Genomic DNA, 21696 nt, shown 5'->3' with positions numbered 1-21696 from the left:
AGCTCCATAAATCTTCTTTGTTACCTCCTAAATTTGAAGTTATAGTAGCACCATCACACCTTCAAAACCACATCCTTATTGGACTTATCCTCCAAATGTAATGCACTAAGTTGTTCGATCAACTATCCTTTCTAAAGCGGATAGTTCAAAACTCATAAAATATTTCCGCCTTATTTCAAATATAAAAATTACATTACGTAAAGGTCTGTTTCTCAAACCAAATCATCCCGGCGTTATATAAGTTATAGGATTATGTGAAATAAGATTACTACCATCTCATAGATTAAAAAATAAAAAGTTGGCTATGGAGATTGTGTGCGATCAGAGATTCATACAGCAGAAAAAGATCAATTATTGAAAATTGAACACTGCTAGATATGTGACACAGCCTTAGCACGAGAACAGGGTAGAAACACGCCTTAAATCGACATTCTTGCTCTACTATAAGGAGCCAAGTCCTGAATCCACATAACTACCCTCTTGAACCCTTGATTCCACAAGATTGTGCTCAAGTCTACAAGCAGTTGAGCACTTTCAAACAAGGAGAACACTCATAAGGAAGATATACGCTTCTCTAAAAAATGCAAAACTTCTACCTTCCTTCAAGGTAACAATGTGGGCCTTACATAGACCGCAAAAGCTTCAGGGTTGACCATAATGAGAGTAACCTTGAAAAGAGAACTTAGAACATTGGGAAAAACAACTCAGACCAAATAAAAAGAGAAGATCAGAAGCTTGATAGGCCTGAACAATGATAATCTTTATAGGGCCCGTAGAACATGTCAAAAGATATTGTGTGTCTTAAGAAGATTTTAACAAGACAAAACCGAATATCTCCACTTCTGAAAGCTACACCAAATATATTTTGCAGATTCTGTTAGAAGAAGAATGTGTGATAAGTTTTTGTCAGAGAATAATTTGTTAGAGGATAGGGTAGACACTTGGAACTTTTTTGCAGATCTTTTCAACTTTTTGAAAAATATCCTTCTTTGGCCACCACTTCCTAATGCGCCTCAAAAAATGGGCTTTTGTGCTACATCATGTGCCACTTCTTCAACAGAATTCATCCATTAGTGATCTCCATCTGCAGAAAAGTTCTCATATATGTCACATGAATTGAATGTGTCAGAGATGCCCATGTCCTCTAGAATCTATATGATGTATGCATAGTCATTAGTTTTGTTCAAGATCTTTCTAGGACCAAACTTTGTTGGTTTAAATTGTTATAGGTCCCACCAGGAATCTCTCTTTGAGCACGAACACCATAACCATATCACCTTCAGCAAAGAAGCTTGCTTGCCACCTCCTGATATTTCTGATATTTTGCAACAAGTGCATCCTGGATATTGTTGTTGACTGACTTAAATGTAGTTAGCCATGTTGCTTGCCGCTAAGCTTTTTCCTTTTTTGAGTGTAAAGGTACCTTCTGACAAAAAAGACACAATATAAAATATGGAATGCTTGGTTAAGTGATTCACCATAGAGTTTTCAGCAAACTCAGCTTGCACCAAAGTGTCAAACTAAGGTTTTGATAGTGTTCAATCTTTGTTAGAAGTGAGAGAGAAACTTGGAATCACGATAGAATTTAATGGTTTATGCAACACCATGGAGGTGTACAATCTCTTTGGAGAACAGGTTCGCAAGTTGAACTGAATATTTTTTCTTCTTTGCATGGAACTAAATGTGCTATCTTGGAAAACCTGTCATTGACATTAAAAAAAGAATCCGCACCTCTTTTTGTCCATCGTAAGCTTAATACAAAGTCCATCGATAATATTTGTCCATAAATGTTCATGAATCAAGAGAGGGCATGTGTTTTGACATTGTCCCTTGCTGCTTTTTAAAATGTTGGAACAATGCACAAAGTTCTGATAGATGGCCAATATAACTGCACTTTAAATTTCCATGAAGGCATGTCACGCCCAAAATATCCACCTAGTCTGCCACAATGGAGTTCCCTCAATAATTTCTTCGTCAATCAAGATTGAGGATTAAAACATTGATCTCGACAAATCAAATTGTAAAAGAAACACCTTCTTGCCATTTCAATCCTTTCACCTCCATGTATTGACAAAATCATCATCATGTGTATATAGATCCTTGAGGAGCTAAAAACCAAACACTTCAATATGAAGTCTTACCAAACAAGTAGTCTGGTGACTTAAAGCATCAATAATTTTTAATCAACCATTGATAAAACAAGGCTTGTCGATGAAAACTTTGCACCTAGTGGATGTTTCTTAGAGCCGACGAATATTTAATGGCCTTGATTTTCACATCTAGAACTTGTTTCCATCTGCATTGACCAAATAACCAAGAAATAGTATGCAAGTAACTCATGAAAAAACACTTCTTGGAATTGATATCCAATTCATTATTGTGCAGTGATGAAGAAAAATTATGATGTAACAGGATGGACATCGAGATCGAACGGCTCATATTAAACCACAAGGAGGGGGGGGACCATCATTTTAGGTAGAGTGATGGAGCACGAGACCCTGCTAGATCAAGGACGATGCTGAAGGCCCCGCCGGCTTGAACCCCGCCAGATCGGCCCGCAAAGACGAGGGCAAAGGTATCTAGATAGTTTTGATTTTCTCTAGCCATTATCCTCGCAAAGGCCCTTTTTGTTTCATCATTTCCCCTTCGAACCCTCTTTCCTCTTCTTTTGTTTTAAGATGTTTGTACTAGTGATCTTAAGAGGGGGCCCCTTTCCTAATGGGTTCCCCCCTCTTTTGATCCCTCCTTAGGGCCCATCACCCTCCCTATATAAGGGAAGGAGAGGGCGCCCTAAAAAGGTAGAAAGACTTTGAATTTTTGGAAAGAAACGAGTCCCGTTCTGTCCTCTTGTGAGAGGAAGAAGAAAAAAAGGGGAAAAAAGAGAGTGAGAGAGAGAAGGGCAGAATGGGAACCAAGCCGACAGCCGTCGCCCGTCCCCTGTTCCGTCAAGTCCCAATTCATCGGGACTCCGCCAGCGAGTCCTAGCCCATTCCTGCGATGACGCCGTCAGCCCTGCGTCGCCGCCACTCGACATTCGGCCGCCGGCCGCTGGTGGCAATCTTGGGACTGTCGCCGAAACCCTAGGGCGGCCACCCCTCCGCCGCCAGAGCCGCGGCCATAGCCGATCGCGGCCGCAGCAAGCGGCCACAGCTAATTGCGGCCATATCCGCAACCCGCAGTTGCCACCAGTCGCGGCCGATCGTGAATGCAGCCACAACCCGCAGTCACCGCTAGTCACGGCCACAAGCCACGGCCGTCGTCGGCCGCCCCCGCAGCAACAGCTGCAAGTTGCGGCCGCGCCAGCGACAGCCGAGGGATCAGCCGCAGCCACAATCAGTTGCAACCGCAGCTGCAACCCACCGCCGCGCTAGTGGCAGCCAAGGGTGCAGCCGCAGCCGCTCTCGGCTGTCCGCGGCTGCCAGTGGCCGCCATAGCCGATATGTGCCACCGCTAGATTCCCGCCGCTGTCAGACCTCCGCCGCAACCGTAGGCCGCTGTTCGTGCCACCATCCGCGCCGTCGTCGCCCGCATCAGGCCGCAGTTGTTACCGCCGTCACCCACGCTGCCGATGAGCCACCGTTGCACCGCCAGGCTGTCCATGCTGTCGTTGCTTGCGCTCCTTGATGCCCATGGTCTGCGCCTATACTTCCGGGACGCGGACGGGACAAAGATTTTGTCCCCGGACAAAAATTTTGTCCCGTCCATGGGCGCGGACGAAATATTGGGCGAAAAATTGTCTGACGTACCCCAGACAGGACGAATCTCATCCCATTAGTCGGAAAGTTTGTTTGTCCAGGGTACCCGGACGGTGGACGTCCAAAGTGGACGATAATTTATAATTATTTTTTCTATTCTTTATATATTTTTTCTTTTCCCTCTATATATTTTTTCTTTTTTCTGATTATGAGATATTTCACTCATGTAACAAATTCATGGAAAGACATTTTAACTGAAAAGTTAGAGAATGCTAGGAGACGGGAAAAAGTGTGACACATCTTAGTTATAATTTTGATATCTTTCTAAATAAAATACTTGACCTTGATAAAAGTAATAGAAATTTTGAAATTGAGGTTCGAAAGTACACTTACGTTTAAACTCTGGTAAGCACAAACTCTTAGGTGCATCTGTGGACATTTTTAAACTATAAACTAGGATTAAATATATATTTTAAAGTATTTTTATGTGATAATGACTTCGTCGGCACGTGCGTAACAGTCAAAGGTATATTTTTAATTCACAACTCTGAATTAAGTTCACTGAATCATTATTGTAGATGAAGAATGGAACCAAACCAGACGTAGAATAAGAAAATCATTTCACTATGCTTAACTGGAAATAATTTACCAGAGAGGTTTTGTTAAAAAGTTCAGGATTTGTTAGAAATATAAGACTGTGGATGTATAAAGTAGATACTATCAACATTCAACACGTTGATCCTGGTGATGACAGTCCACATCTGAATCATTATATAGCAGTGCTTAAATTTTGAGTCTTGTGCGCCATTGATGACTTGTATCCATATCTTTGAAGTTTCCACATTAACACAAATTAATTGTTCAAACAACAGGCTTCAGTCACAGCAAAGGTGAAACAGAATTAGAGAGTGTTTTTTCAGAAACTGGGATAGAATCTTGAGGCAGAGTTCATGCACTCATCCATCTACCTCGCGCAATATTAGTCGGTGTTGAGATGGTCGTCTCACATGTCCCACATGTAATCCGTTCAAACTGAAATCAAATCAAAGTCGTAAGGAAACATACAACAGTAATCAAATCATAGAAGAAGAATAGGAAAAATAAAAAAGGGGGAGAAATGGAGAGGACAACATGAAACAAGAAGGGCGAGGGAGAAGAGGAAGAGAAGAAACGAACGAAGAGAAAGAAGAAACTTGAAAAAAGGAACAGACTTAGATGGAATGAAGAAACCACATTAAACAGAAACATAGAAGATATAAGAATAAACACGGGCAGCTGAAATCTTGTTCCTGTTTCATTTATTTTCCCAAAAATTTCACACATCGAACTGTTAGGCCGGTGAGCATGACATGCATACTGAAGATGACATGAAGATTAAATCAGCGCAAATTTCCCAGTTTGGACAGTAATGGTTCATCTCCAAGATAGACACGCCCTTCTGCACTCTTCGCTTAAGCCTGGGAGCAGGCGAATAGTATGCACCCTTCGTTTAGGGGAAAATACTTCACCAAGTTATTTAAACTAAATTTCAGACCAACATTGTAGGGAGATATTCACTGCAAGCATACGGATCAAAAATATATGGGGTGAGAAGCATGACTTACTGTAAATCAAGAGGGATGTAAATGGGCAGGCTACCTTCCTTTTTTGCTGCTCTTACGTTGTCACGTGGAAAGGAGCGAGTTAGAAATAAAACATGCAAAAACAAAAGGTCAAAAAATGTTCTGACGTAACTCACCGTCAGAAGAGCTGTCATCATCGTCAATGTCATCCTCGGAGTCAGACGAGCACTGCTCTGCGTGATGGAACCATGCACGGAGCATCATCAGCGTCTCTATGCTCTCTGCATCTAGGCGACCTCTACGGTACGTGGTGATGCCTCGACCAATTGAAAAGAGCCACTCCACTGGTGCTCTTGTCGGGCATACGGCCAGAAATTGGGACGCAATTTTTGTGAAGTTCGGGAAGTACCAAGTTCCAACATCCTTTCACCAGCTTAGTGGACTGTCTTCCTCCTCACTGCACGGGATATTCAAATACTTATCTAGCTCCTGCCGAGGCATTGCGCGTGGGCGCCGAGACTTGCACGGACGAGTATATTGTCGCTTGGTGGACACAAAGTGATCCGGACGGCGTCTTCTAGCTGATTCGTCCTGCTCTGAATCACACCCAGTTGCACTCATTGTACACGCGCTGTCAAGAAGACCGCCGAGGTAGGAAAGCACGCCTTCGTGATATGACGGATGCACGACATCTATCTTGGAGAATGGATCCAGGGTTCCCGTCATCGCCACTGTGTGATTGCCCCAAATGACCTTTGCATACTGCATCAACTTGTTATACATGGCACTACACGCCAAGCGCAATGCTTCCCTCCGCTCGTCATCCAAGGTAGCCCCAGCACTATACATAGCCTGCTCAAGTTGGGACTTCAGATCCGAGATCAACGACGTCATGTCAGTGATCGGCAATCTCTTTGTGGAACAAACGTAGTCAGAACCTTCACACAGTGGCCCCAAGATACTGAGATATTCTTCAATTAAATCCCAATCCTCCTGACATAGTGTGTAGTCCTTACACGATGTGGAAAGAAACCTCACAGCCATATGGTCGAGTACCTTCCTCTTCGCAAGAGCACACTCTAACATCTAGAAGGTGGAGTTCCAGCGCGTCGGGCAGTCCACTTTTATCTTGATCGAGTTCGGAAGCTCAAACATCTTGCACATATCAACATATTTCTCCATCCATTGCGTGGACCCTTGAATAGCGTTGACGATGGCTCTAACGCATGAGACGGCTACTCCCCAGGGTGCAAAAGTCGTTGAACTGCATTCGTCGCCTTGCGAGTCGATATGTTCATCCATGACCAATGCAGCATATGGCTGCAGATCTCGAACTCGTAATGTACTAATTTCTGGTGCTTCAGGGTTAGGTATGATCCTCAGTCCGGACTGGACTACAAGGTTGAGAACATGTGCAACGCACAGTACATGTCTATCCATAGTGAATTGTGGATTTACAGTCTTCAGCTGATGTACAATTGACGCCATCATGGTTATGTTGTTAGACGCGTTGTCCGTCGTGATGGTACAAAGCTTTGACTCTATTCCATACTCATATGCAACCTCTACGACGAGCCTCGCCAAGTTGGTGCCGCAATGTGATCCCTTGATCCGCCGGATAGCAAGTAGTAGATCACAGAGCTTCCAATCGCCATCGATCGAATGGGCGGTGACACCTAGAAGGGAGAGGTTATTTCTTGACGTCCACGCGTCCACTATCAGAGAGACGCTATAAATTTCAGCAAACATCTCTACTAGTTTCCCTCAAACTTCTGTATACATGGTAGAAGCCGTAGCTTTCACCGCATCAGGGCCAGGGACGTCGCCAACCAATTGCGTCCCGTAAAACCATAATCTTCGGAACGACTTCTTCTTCACAAGTTCGCCATGGAAGATCGTTGTCACAAATGAATCTGACAAACTCTTCCTTCGTACGCTCCTTGGTGATGCCGCGTAAGTAAAGCTTGGGTGACAGAAAGTCATATTGGATTAGCTTCCTCTGATTTGTGTGGACGCCCTTCAGTTCATCGTGATGTTTACGATGCGCTTTCTCTATATATCTCCAGAACACATTTGTGCTCCTATCCTTATTCCGCCTGATGATGACCTTATGAGCGGGGTTCTGCACTTGACAAAGCGTACACTGGTACTCGTCCGGGCCGAGTTCAACAAATCGATCTAAAACTTTAGACTGCTTGCGTCTAACACTTCTAGATGACACATTGTCATCGATCTCTACTGCGTAGCACTCCGCAGACACCGACGACATAGCCCTAGCTGTTGACTTGGGAGTGGTAGCAGATGTGGACTCCATATCTATAGCAGAATTAATCACAATACATATTCGTTCATATTAACCATCAACATAGCAATTTGAACACGATACTAAAGTGACACTGAAGTATGAATAAACAAATGGAGACTGCAATAGATGTGTACAACAATCAACATTCATAAGGATTACAAATGAGGAAAAAACTATTCGGAGATGACCGTGGATATTATCCTCACAACTCGGACCGACGCATTAATAATATATCAACATAGAAAGATCGATAGATAGCTAGAATAGCTACATAGAAAGATCGATAGCTAGAATAGCTACATAGAAGGAGAGATGTTTGTTACAAGTTATACAATTGAATAAATGAAATCTTTGTCACATACAATTGTGTATTTCATAATCCAACTTTTGAGTGTCAGGAAACTACTGAAGTCTTCATAAGATTATATAATTTATGAGATTCATGAAATCAAAAATGTGCAGATCATAGATAACAAAACTATATATATATCTCCTACATTAACACAAATCTATCCATACACATGCATATGAAAAGGAGAGAGGAAGCAATGGGCTCACAGGTAAAAAAAGAGAAAAAGTACCATACACTTAATATTCAAGCAGAGCTTCTTAGAAGAAAGGAGACGACGCAGCCAAGAACTGCGCCTGCGCCAACTTGCATAAGCCAAAATTTTATTGAACCGCAAAAATATTTTTTAATAAGAAAAAATACAGAGATAATTATATTTTTAGAGTTCCAAAAAACTGTTGTTTGGAAACAACGCCGTGTGTCAAACAGAAATATGTGCTTGTTGGCGAGGAAAACAGAGAAAAGATGCGGAGAACGGGAGATGGATATAAATGGGTTGTCTCTACTTAATTTGTTGATATTCCAATTAAATTAGTCAATTTTTTGCCAATAGACATTGAAACTAAATTAGTCATGGATAACTATTTTCCTAAAATATCTATTTTAATCTTGTTAGATAAAGAGAAATTTATACAAACACAAAAAGAGAGAGTGAGTGAGAGTGATGACACATATTTAGAAGATATTTTGCAAGTGAGATATCACCATAAGCAGGAACCCTAAGTAAGACGGACTAAAATTAGCCCATAAATTACCAAGGATAACCTTGCTAATCTAGAGAAATATATATATATGTATATATATATATATATATATATATATATAGAGAGAGAGAGAGAGAGAGAGAGAGAGAGAGAGAGAGATGGATGGATGGATTAGATGGATTTATAGATTGAGAGAAAGAGAGAGAGAGAAAACATCAAAGTGATGGTAAATATTTCAGGGTGGGACGCTGCCAGAAAGAAAATCAGAAATATCAAGGTTAAAACTAAATTACCCCATTTTGATATCGTGATCTGGAGAGCAAAATATAAAGAAACAGAGAGTGAGGAAGAGAGAGAGATAGGGAAGCTGACATCACCTATTTCAATGTGGAACGTCGCAAGGTTAAGACTAAAACTTAAAGAACCATAAATAATTATCCATGAAGATACAAGGAATTGATATCTTCATTTAAAGGGAAATATAGAGAGCTATGCATTTGATTCCACAGTTTTTTGATCTTTCAGGTGCAAGATATCAACAGAATAAAATAAGAAACGAAATAGTCAAACTGAATAGTCCCATAGGATAAATATTTTCATCAGCTACCTTTCTTGAGATAACATTTTGTTAACATTTAATGAGCAAGATCTTAAAAAGGAATTAATCGATAGATAGCTACATAGAAAGATCGATAGAGAATTTGACATGGTTTCATCGCTGGTGAGTTAGATATAAAAGGAGAGATAGTTGGACCAAGAGAAAGATAGATAAATAGATAGATAGAAGGATAGATCGATAGAAGGATAGATCGATGGATAGATAGAAGGACAGATCGATAGATAGATAGCTAGGTAGATAGATAGAAAGATCAATAGATAGATAGATAGAAAGATCGATAGATAGAATGATCGATAGATAGCTAGATAGATAGATAGAAAGATTGATAGATAGGTAGATAGATAGATAGGTAGATAGATAGCTACATAGAAAGATTGATAGATAGCTAGATCGACTGTTAGATAGATAGATAGCTAGATAGATAGAAAGATCGATAAATAGGTAGATACATAGATAGAAAGATCGATAAATAGGTAGATAGATAGATAGGTAGATAGATAGCTACATAGAAAGATCGATAGATAGCTAGATTTTGACATGGTTTGATCGCCGGTGAGTTAGATAGGTAAAAGGTGAGATAGTTGGACCAACAGAAAGATAGATAAATAGATAGATAGAAGGATAGATCGATAGAAGGATAGATCGATTGATAGATAGAAGGATAGATAGCTAGATAGATAGGTAGATAGTTAGATAGATAGGTAGATAGAGAGATAGATATATCGAAAGATAGATAGATAGAAGAATAGATAGATATAGAACATACCTTGCCGGCGGTGGAACACCTTGGCGACGGTGAATCACCGCTATCACTCGCAGAGATGGAGGAAGACAAAGCTGGGTTTCAGAAGGCAACACAAGCAACTCCCGCTCTCTCACACAGACGAAACGATGCCCGCCCGATGACTCTGCAAGGTACTGGGTATGAGAGAGCTTCCCGACGGCGAATACCTTTCGAAGGACAAAACTAGGGCTGGCTGCCTGGCTCGGTGAAAGGGCTGGCTCAGTGAAATTCTCTCAATGTCAAAATTCGAATAATACTTTCGTCCGGACGCTGGGACGGGCCGAAAATTCATCCTAGAGATATTGGACGGGACGGTTTTCCAATCACCGAACGAAAAACCATCTCGTCCATCGTCCCAGGGAAAATTATGGACGTCAGACGGGATGAATTTCATCCCGTCTTGTCCATCGCCCTCGTCCGAGATGATCCGAATGTATAGCTGCCTGGCTCGGTGAAAGGGCTGGCTCGGTGAAATTCTCTCAATGTCAAAATTCAAATAATACTTTCGTCTGGACGGGACGAAGAATCGTCTAGGAGACTGGGACGGGCCGAAAAGTCATCCTAGAGATATTGGACGGGACGGTTTTCCATTCACCGGACGAAAAACCATCCCATCCTTCGTCCCAGGGGAAATTATAGACGTCAGACGGGACAAATTTCATCCCGTCTCATCCATCGTCCTGGTCTGGGATGATCTAGAAGTATATCTGAGACGCACCTCGCATGCCGCATCGCGTGCCGATCACCGCTGCTGTTCACTATGGCAGCCACGCACCACGATCCACGCTGCGTCGCCTCACTCCTTCTTCCGACTTCGCTCCAGCATCATCGCTCTTGAGCTGTGCCACGCCGCCAATCGAGCGACGCTGTGCCGCCATCGGCACAGCTGCATCAACCTCGTCCGCCGGCACTCTGCATCGATAGGCATACGACTCCAGGATGACGTCGCCAAGAGGTACCTCGCTCCTCTAGCCCGCCCGTTAATTATCCATTGTCGTATATACCCTTTGATTGCACTCCACCGTGCTCGGGATAGAGTAGGTGAGAGTATACAAGGACACAAGAGCTTCCATCAAGCGTCTATCCTATGTACGGGCCGAGCCCGTTCGTTACGTGAGAGCAACGACGGATTTAATCCGCTCGGTACCGTAGACTCCTTCGTCGCTCGGACGTGGGTCAGGAGGTCACTGTCATCGTCATTGGTCGCCCGCCCCGGAACACGAAGCCTAGCGAACCCCACGAGTCGGGGCCTACACGTACCATCACCTAGGGTTTTCATCGCATCACATAGTCGTATCTCGGTAGGTCCACACCGACGGATGATGTCTTCGACGACATCCACGTATCATCTCCCTCGAGATCTGAGCTTCGCCTCGGATACCCCCCCTAAAGGATGACGACTCCGCCGTTGTCCTGCATCATAGAGGAGATGATAATGCAGGCAAAAGGCTAATGATTATGAGACGATGAGATCGATGAGAAGTATAAACCTGACCTCAACGGACACCAACGACCACTAGGTTACGATAAGCGTGACCTGGGAATGCCACTAGGCTCCCGATGACCCGGACAATGAATGGGGGGCCGACAGTGCAAGTACGCCTATTGCCGCTAGTGCATACACCTTTGACGCGCCAACCAAGGTCATACCGGTAGAAACCTATCCCACAATACGTTATTCCTATCTATCACTAACCTAACCCCGACGATGGAGAAACACTCAAGAGATACTAAAAGAAATAACTAAACGTGTAAAAGGGAAGAAATGCGAGCGTACGAGATTCATTATGACCTTGACGTATGTATTAGTGCTAATGAGGCCATCGAGTGACCAGGCGATTGGGCAGGCGATGATGACTAGAGGCGGTAGGCGTTGACGAGGGGTAGTGGTAGGTGCTAACGAGCGGTGAAGGCAGGTGCGGACGAGTGGCGGCGGTGGACGCTGACGAGCACCGGTGGCGGGCGTTGTGGAGAGGCGCGACGACAGTCACGATGCCGAGGCACAGAGGTGAAGTGTGGCGGCAATGGGTACGACAGTGGCAGGCGCAACGGTGGGTGCGACAGTAGGTGCAGCATCGACGGGTGTGGCGGGCGCGATGGTGAGGTGTGGTAGCTGGCCCGATAGTAGACGCGACAGCAGACATGGTGGCAGGTGTGGCGGCACACGTAATGGTGGGCGCAATGGCGGCATGCGGAGGCAGACACAGCGGCGGTTGGGCGCGATCGTGCGGCGGTGCGGCAATGAAGTAGGCCGCGACTGGCGAAGGGCCAAACGATCGGGCGAGCTGCGGTCCGGCTAGCGGCTAAGTGGCTACGGCTGGGGCTGGCAGCCAAGCGGTTGTGGCCATGACTGGCGGTTGGATTAGGGTTTCAAAGAATATTTTTTCAAACTCAAAATTTATAGTGACATTTTCGTAAATACTGGGAAAACCGAAAAATAACTAAGAAAACACCTATATAATAAAAAAACATAAGGGAATCACATTTTTCTGTTTGACCTGCTTGACCTACTTGGCGAGAGCACATACACGACATTGGGAAACTATATTAGCTACGTCTCGCTTGAGGGATGGCCAAAAGAACTTATGCTCGACCATAGCGATGGTCTTATCTCTCCAAAAATGACCACTAAGGCCTCCGGCATGCGTTTCCCACACAAGAAAATCCCTAAGAGAGGACTGTGGGATGCATAGGCGACGATCATAAAATAAAAATCCATTCTCTAAGATATAATCTTGGTTTTCAGGATTCGGGTAATTGCCGAAAGTCTGTAGAATGGGAGCAAAGTCCGGGCAATCGGGACATAGGTCCTTCATCTGTTCAAAGCCAATAACCTCTACCTTCATTATGTTCAAGAGGTGGACACGTCTACTAAGGGCATTGGCTACTCAGTTCTCGACTCCCCTCTTATGTTTAAGGACGAAGGTATATGACTGGATGAATTCTACCCATTTAACATGTCTAGAATTCCACCTATGGCAAAGAATTTCTGCTGACAATGGAGATACTTCAAAGCTTCATGATCGGAGTAGAGAACGAATTCCCTAGAGAGCAAGTAATGACGCCCATGACGTAAAGATTGGACAATCGCGTAGAACTCTTTGTCATAGGTGGAATATTTGAGTTCAGCATCATTCAACTTCTCACTAAAGAAAGCTATGGGATGATTCTCTTGACTCAGGACTCCACCAATTCCTAATCCCGAAGCATCACAGGCGACCTCAAACACTTTATCGAAATCGGGTAAACGGAGAATAGGGGCCTAAGTCATTCTAAGTTTGATCTCATCAAAGGACTTTTGCGCAGTGGCAGTCCATTCAAAATGATTTCCTATAAGACATTCAGTCAGGGGTGCCATGATGGTACTAAAGTTGGAAATGAATCGCCTATACAAAGTTGCTAATTCGTGAAAACTACGAACATCATGGACATTTTTGGGAGTTGGCCATTGTGTAATAGCGTCTATTTTGGCCGGATCGACAGAAACTCCTCGTGCTGACAAGATAAAACCTACGAAAGAGATGTGATCGACAAGAAACGAACACTTTTTGGGATGTGCATATAGCTGTTCATTTTTCAAGACCTCACACACTAGATGTAAGTGATGGATATGGTCGGGTGTGGATTTGCTGTAAATAAGAATGTCGTCAAAATAAAGTACAACAAAATTTCCTATGAATGGCCTAAGAATGTGGTTCATCAACCGTTGGAAAGTACTAGGTGCATTCGATAGACCAAAGGGCGTGACTTTCCATTCATATAGTCCATCCTTGATTTTGAAGGTCGTTTTCCACTCATCTCCCGGACGGATACGGACTTGGTGATAACCACTCTTAAGGTCGATCTTGGAGAAAATCCTCAAACCAGCCATCATGTCAAACATATCATCGATGCGAGGAATAGGAAACCTATATTTGATGGTAATGTTATTGATGGCTCTACTATCAATGTACATGCGCCAACTCCCGTACTTTTTGGGAGCTAGTAGTGGGGGGACGGCGCATGGACTAAGACTCTCTTGAATGAATCCCTTGTCCAAGAGCTATTGGACTTGACGCTGAAGATCTTGTATTGCATAGGATCCATTCGATAATGGGGAAGGATCCGCAAGGAAGATTCGAGAATGAAATCAATGGCATGCTGGATTTGTCGCTTAGGAGGTAATTCAATTGGTAAGTCCTCGGGGAAGACGCTCTCAAATTTGGCGAGTAGTTCGGAAACCTCCGGTTGTGGTGCTGTGGAATCCTCAGAAGAATGAATTACCTAAGCAAATAGACATTTCACTATCTACCTCCTTCTGAAATTGACAACCGCTAAGAATACATAGTCCTAAGGAAGGAGATTTTGGTGAAGATCTTTGAGGGGTTTGAGTATAAGGATGCCATGTAATCTTTTTGCCCTGATGGATGAACGAGCAAGTATTGCTCCTACCATAAAGATGTAGATTATTATCATACAGCCAAGGGCGGCCAAGGATAATGCTGCCCACCTTCATGGGTAAAACATCACACAATATCTCGTCTTCGTATGACTAAACCTTCAAAGGAAGATGACACTAATTTTTCACGGCAATAGAAGTAGCATCGATCCAAGATACAAAATACAGGTGAGGATGATCAATCAAAGGTAATCCCAAATGTGAAGTCATGACATCAGAAACGGCATTGATACAACTACCGCTGTCTACGATCGTCTTACATATTTTATCACCAGTCTTAAAAAGCATGTAAAATATGGATGTCTTCAATGCAGCATTATCAGTAGAAGGTTGGGAAGAGTACATCGAACGACTCCCCTAACAGATGTGGAAGGATCCTGACGAAGAAGGGATGGTGGGCAATCAGTGACACCAATGAAACCCACTAAATCTTCTTCGTGCACGAATTCATCCTCGACGTAACTATCCACTCTATATTCTTCCTCGTCGACAGGCTGATCATCTATGAGAGGGGTGTTATCGGAGGGCTCCTAACCTTAATGTAGGGTTCGTGATGGACATTGGGAAGCTCTATGACCACGTCCCTAGAATTTAAAGCAAGTCAGGCCATTGGTACCAATTTGTGCCGGATTGGGTTGAGGAGGAGCTCTAGCGGTGGAATTGAGGGAGGATGATGCACGGGGGTTTGGTGTAGTGGAAGACGGTGTCGGAGCTGGAGATCGGTGCTCGGTGGGAGTGCAAGTAGGAGTGGGAGCTGATGGCGGGGCCAGGAGAGCTAACGGAGTATTGCGCTAGGTCACACGGTTGAGGTAAGAGGAATTGGAAGAATGAGAACGATCGATAAGTGCAGGACGATTGTAGACGGGAGTATGGTATAAGTTTTGACATAGCTCTAGGTCCTCTACAATCTGATAGGCCTGCTCTAGTGTCGTGGCCTTGTGGACAAGCAGTTCTGTTTCTAAATAAGGATTAAGACCGGTTTTAAATTGGGAAATAACGACTCGGGGGGTTCTTCTCAACTCGGCACCTCATGTAGAATTCTTCGAACTGAGTAATATATTCGGAGATGGGACGTCTACCCTGTTGTAGTTTATGCCACTGATCAAGAAGGTTATCTAAATAAGCAAGGGGAATGTATTTCTCACGCAGTTTGTCCTTCATTTGGGGCCAAGTATCTATGGGTGCCTCACGACGGTTATAAATTGAAAATTCAAGATTCTCCCAAAAGATTTTCGCTTGCCCACCTAGTCTCATCTTGGCGAATTGGACCTTCTGCCACTCAAGCATATTGTACCATTTGAAATAATTGTTTAATTTCGACTCCCGATCAAGGTACTCTTTAGGGTCCCTAGATCCCTCATAGTACGGAACATCGACTTTGACACTACGTGGATTTGTTGCCACTGATTGTCGTGATCCGCACGGCAATGATCGTGAGGGTGTGCTACATCCTCGGGTGGATAAGGATCGTTCCTGTCTGGACGATTCCCGTTCCTCCCACGGTGTCTATCATCAGGTGGATAAGGATCATTCCGACGGGAATGATTCCTATCCCGCTAAGGGATCCTCTCCTCTAGTGGAAGGTAATCGTCTCGTGGTGGACGATTTCCATCGTATACCGGGGCTCTATCTGCAGGTGGGTAGGGATCGTTCCGCAGGGGATGATTCCTATCCTAGCCTGGGGTTCTAGGCTCAGGCAGATAATAATCGTCTTGACGATTCCTATCACGGGCCGGAGTTTGAATCTCCAGAGGAATCAGATCGTCTCATTCAGGACGATTCTGATTTCGACTCCCGGATCTATGCTCGGGTCGTATAGGATCATCAAAGTCTTGATGATTCCAATCACGATCTTGAGATCTGGGGTCAGGTGGATAGTGGTCTTCGCAATCATGGCGATGTCGATCACGACCTCGATTCTCGAGTTGATAAGTCTGTTCACTAACCACATCGATCAAACTTGTCAAACAGTTATCCATGTTGGTAATTCGTGTATTCACATCACGAAAACCATTCTAGATAGTGTCTAACACGTGATCGATGTCCCCACGAGAGGAGGTCGGTGGGACAGACGAGGACAACTCATGGACGGGGACGGACACATCACGACCGTCTTGGGGTTGGTCTGTCATTAGAGCGGACACTCGTTTGCCTGAACCTAGATGCATGCAATGGGACTGATGAGATGACGACGTCTATGATGGCGAAAATGACTACGCTGACACAGGTTAGGCTCTGATACCAAGTTGATGTAGGACAGCTAGGGATAAGGGCGACTGAGGGGATGGATGGGACAACGACGAGAGGAGGGGATAGACAGGTTTGGAAGACGGATAAAACAGACCATAGAAATCCACACGATCAAATTCAGAGTTTAAAACCGATGAAATGCTGGTGGTGCAGCCCCGTTCCTCGTCGAGGGCGGGAGTACTGTCTTCAACCACGTCTACGATGCCGAAGCACCAAAATCAATATCCGAATTCACGTCACGAGGGAAACTCACAAAAGAGAGGGAATTTGGGAAATCCAAACCAAATCAAATCTGATGGCGCTGGAGAATTGACGCGGAGTACTGGACGAGGAACACTTCGACACCAAAGAGTTCAGGCGTACCTCGGCACCGTAGCGCGTGAAGAGGCTGCGGGGACTTCTGATCGTGACAAGACTGGGTGAATCCGGGCGTTGAATGGCCCACTCGACGAAAGAATCTGGGCGTTCCGGGTGATGTACGGCCCTGGCAGAGAGAGAGACTGACGAGTGCGGACACGGGCAAGACGGGCGCGCACGGGCAGGCTGGGGACGGGTCAGCCTGGAGCAGCCTTGGGGTGGCCCTTTGGGCCGCCCGGGAGGGTGCTCTAGGATAGCCTAGGGCGAGCCTAGGCTGACGGCCTGGGGGAGGCCTTGGGCAGCCCTGGTTGGGGCAGTCTAGGGCGACCTTTGGGCGGCCCAGGGCAGGCAGGCTAGGGCGGCCTTGGGCAGCCCTGATAGGGCGGCCTGGGCAGCCTTTGGCGGGCCCCAGGCGGGCGGCCTGGGGTGGCCTGTGGGCGGCCCTGGGCAGGTGGCCTAGGGGCGGCCCTGGGCAAGGCGGCCTCGGGCCCCCTGGGGGCGGCCTTGGGCAGCCCTGGTTGGGCGGCCTGGGTGGCCTTTGGGCGGCCTGGGGCAGCCCTTTGGGCGGCCCTAGGCAGGCGGCCTAGGGCGACTTGGGGGCGGCCTTGGGGCAGCCCTAGTTGGGCGGCCTAGGCGGCCTTTGGGCGGCCCTAGGTGGGCGGTCTAGGGGCGGCCTAGGGGCGGTCCTTGGTAAGGGTTGAGAGGGGAAGAGAGAGGAGAGACAAGAAAGAATGAGAGAGAGAGAGATGGAGAAGAAGGTGGCCGGCGACGTGAGGCGGCGGCGGCGACGGCGGAGGCGGCGGTCGTAGGGTTGGAGGAGGGATAGGGAGGGTGGGTAGTCCTCCATGAAGAGTTAACAATAAACTCAATTCTTGAATAATGACTGCCTAACTGTTTATTGAAACAATGGCCTATACATATAGGCCTTGGAGGAAAGAGAAAATACAACTTAACGATGAGAAATTAAAGACGAGAGATGTGCTACGTGTCACGTCAAGGGGCAGTTGATGATCTGCCATTGGCGACATGCCATGATGCGTGAAGGAGCGTGCGTGCGTGGAGACGTGCGTGATGTCGGAGTGTTGACTTCGTCCGATGACGGTGGTGGCGTGTCTGTAGCACCGGCATTGACTTTGGTTGACGGTGGCGGAGTGTCCATAGCGGCAGTGTTGGCTTCGGTCGATGGTGGTGACGTGTCTAATGTCGATGCGTTGGCGTCCTCGCCATCAGAAGCGGCCTGTTATGATGCGAGCTTCGGGCCTGGTTGGCTCGAAGCCCGCTCATTGTTTCTTTCTTCTTTTCTTCAGATCGTGACCTGTTGGGCTGCAATCCATCTCCTCCCTTACGATCTGGCCCGATGCAAATATGAAAGATGTGTAAGTTTGAAAATCCCATATCCAAAAATTCAAAATAAGTTTGTTTATATAAACGTCATTCAACACCTCTATTTGAAATAAAATACAGGATTCCATGCGTGTGCACACAGGCTGACACTTCACTTGGTCTGCCGATGGTGGACCTACTATGAGGGACTTGTGGGGATGATGGGGCTTGTGTCACATGCTGGTGCTTGCTGGCTACAGTCAGCCTTGAGCACCCTGTGTTCGCGCGCCTACGGCTGGCTTGACTTTGCGCCCAGGCTCAGGTCTAGCTGCTTACTTTTAACCAATTTTTTATATTCTTATATATATTATTTTTTTCCTCTATCTTTCTCTCTTTTATTCTTTCTTTAACTTTGACTTCTTCCATACAAATGCATAGATTAACACACAAGAGTGAGCATTAATGTCATTATAATTATTAATATTTTAAATACAATTTTACTAAGAAATACTTAGACAATTATAATATGTCAAAGTTACATTAAAATGCATTGTTTTAACACTTGCTCTATTTAGTCCATGAGATGAAATTTTGTAAAACTGAAGGTAATTCACATAAAACGAACCTAAAATGACCTTACAATGTGTATAACTTCCTGCCATATTTTGGGTTTATCATGTTGCAAATTTAAAACCTCATGCACATGTACCAAGCATTTGATGGAAATGTATGTGGCCGGCAAGCCAACCACACATTCTACATCTCGTTCAATGTTCATTAATAGAACATATTAATTATAGTGCACGTGTGATGCTTATAATGAAGTCCATGAATACATTATAAGCATGTGTGATGCTTAGAATGCATCAGTACTAACTCGGATGACCGATTAGGGTTTGAAAGTTGACCATACCCTAAGTCATCCAAGGAGCTTAAAGTGGATGAGGGATTATACATACACGGTAACCGATGACGAACAGGTTCCATGAAGTGAGTCGATACACACTCCTTTGTATCTTCTAGAACACAGGGTGTAGCATGGCACCCCATGTGTTGGAGACTCGACCTATCGATTGGGTTAAATCAATCTGATATTAATTAATATATATGATGATATAGTTAATTGATTTGGAAGGCCAATAAAGGTTATTGGGCCACTAGAGTCATTAACTTGACTGATACATGGGCCTAGAGGGTCACACACAAATGGTCCTTTGGATGTTGGAAGATATACTTAAGTTTTGGGGGTTTTAATGAAAATCTCCCACTTAGTATAAATAGGAGAAGGCCCTGAACGAAAGTTATCCAGGCCAGAATTTTTCAGGGGGCCTTTCCCTTCTTCTCCCTTCTCCCCTCTCACCCTCTCCATGCCCAATGCAATCGGGACGGCGTAACAACGCCGATGGAGGTAGAACGGGGCTCGTCAATGAGAAGGAAGAGATCCGACGTGCCAAGGATTACGTGGATACATCTAGAGGCTGCACAATTGAGTAGCTGGACTCAGCTCGCTCTAAGATCCAAGAAATCACGTATGTAATCCGTGTAAAGGTACTTCGTTTCATGGTTTTAATGATGACGTTTGATTCTGTTCAAGTCTTTCGATGTGGAATATTTCAATTTCTTCATATAGATCCAGGCCTCTAGAACCCAATAACATTCACCCTCATTCCTAACATGGTTTAATAAGTCCAATAAGGGTTATAGTACCTGATTCATCTGTCTCACACATCTTTTTTGGGCATTTCATAGCCCGAACTACATGACCAGCCAGTTGCATAGTCCTGCCTCTATTTTAAATGCTGTCTTCTCCTCATTTTCTTCATGAATCTGAATCTCACGGTATCTGCTCTTCAAGTTGATCTTGGAGAACACCTTGGAGCGACACAAAATATTGATCATATCATGAAGTCACAAAATCCTACCTGCAATATTCTACCATGATCGATTGTCAACGCACATTCTCCAACTTCCATCCTTCATTGGAACCAATAATGCAATAATATTACAGGGGCTCATACTCTCTATTAGGATTTCTTTCTACAACACCTCTTCAACTTGTTCATGTAAAATCTGATTCTCCTTGGGTCTCATTCTATGTTGGGCCAAATTGGGCAAACTTGCTCCTCGGACAAAGTTGCTGTGGTGTTGTATGTCTCTCATTGGCGGAAGATCAGAAGATGTATCCTAAATCCTTGGAAATGCAAGTAAGAGTTTCTTCACCTATATGGGGACTACTTCAGAGACAGATGACTTGGGATATAGCTTCTGAACAACAAATAAAACATGATGATTTTTGTCAAGGTTAGAAAACATCCCATTTCTATTGATCAACATCATCTACTATTTTCTTGGACTAGGACTAAGCTTGTTTGTCATGGGATAAATGACGAGGTGGACTAGGTGGAAGATCTGAGGGATATCCTATAATTCTTGGAAACTCAAGTAATAACTTTTGCACCTACTCAGGGGCTACTTGAGAGCCACAGGTGTTAGGATCTAGCTTTTGAATAAATAAAACCTTAGAATTTTCATCATGGCTAGAAAGCATCTCCTTTCAATTGATCAACATCATCTCTTGTTTTCTTGGACTAGGAGTAAGTCTGGTTATCATAGTAAATCAATTATCTATAGCTCTGTGGGTTTTAGTCACAATCATATTGCCATGGCCGCCCAAGGAGGATATGATATCCAGTCAATATCAACAATATCACATTGAACTTCATCACCATATCTTTCACTAATGGAAAACTTTGCCCAGTGAGTCTCATTAACTTTGGGCCCAATATCACTGTGAATCCAGCCAATCTCATAAGATTGGAAATGAGGTTCTGACTTGAGCCCCAGCTTCTTCACCATTTTGGAGAAAAAATATTTTCACTATTGTCGCCATCCATAATGACATTTCATACCTTATTGCTGACATTTCATACCTTATTGCGGAAAATGTTGCATTATTGACGGTGTTCCTCTATCCATGCAAAGAGCTTTGCTGCAGTCTCCATCCTTGATATTTTATTCAAATTCTTCACTTTACTCTCCCAGCCCTTCATCTTGATCCTCAATTGCATCTCCAAATGCATGAGCTTCCACATAAGGCAAACATTAGATTTGTGCCCTTCACCATTGCAATGGTAATACTTGACCACCATATTTTGAGCATATGGGTTCTTAGCACTTGAGGTCCTTCGAGCTCATTTTGTACCAGTTGGCCTTGGAGTAAATAATTTAGATTTCCTAGCCTGTGCTTGAGTTTCTCCACCTTGTCTTTCTGCATCATGTGTCGGAAGAAGTATAGATTTAGGCCTTCTCT

General features: G+C 44.5%; 1 protein-coding gene across 1 annotated transcript; it reads right to left on the bottom strand.

Moving 5' to 3' along the window:
- Positions 1-6343: 6343 nt before the first annotated feature.
- Positions 6344-7006, bottom strand: LOC144712484 (putative transcriptional regulator tpeD). Its single transcript, XM_078586784.1, has one exon. It carries the CDS (start codon positions 7004-7006, stop codon positions 6344-6346), a length of 663 nt encoding a protein of 220 aa, XP_078442910.1.
- Between the last annotated feature and the right edge of the window lie 14690 nt (positions 7007-21696).

Source organism: Wolffia australiana, chromosome 14 (assembly GCF_029677425.1).
Source record: "Wolffia australiana isolate 7733 chromosome 14, ASM2967742v1".
NCBI classification, from domain to species: domain Eukaryota; kingdom Viridiplantae; phylum Streptophyta; class Magnoliopsida; order Alismatales; family Araceae; genus Wolffia; species Wolffia australiana.
This window is presented reverse-complemented; position numbering and strand designations above follow the sequence as displayed.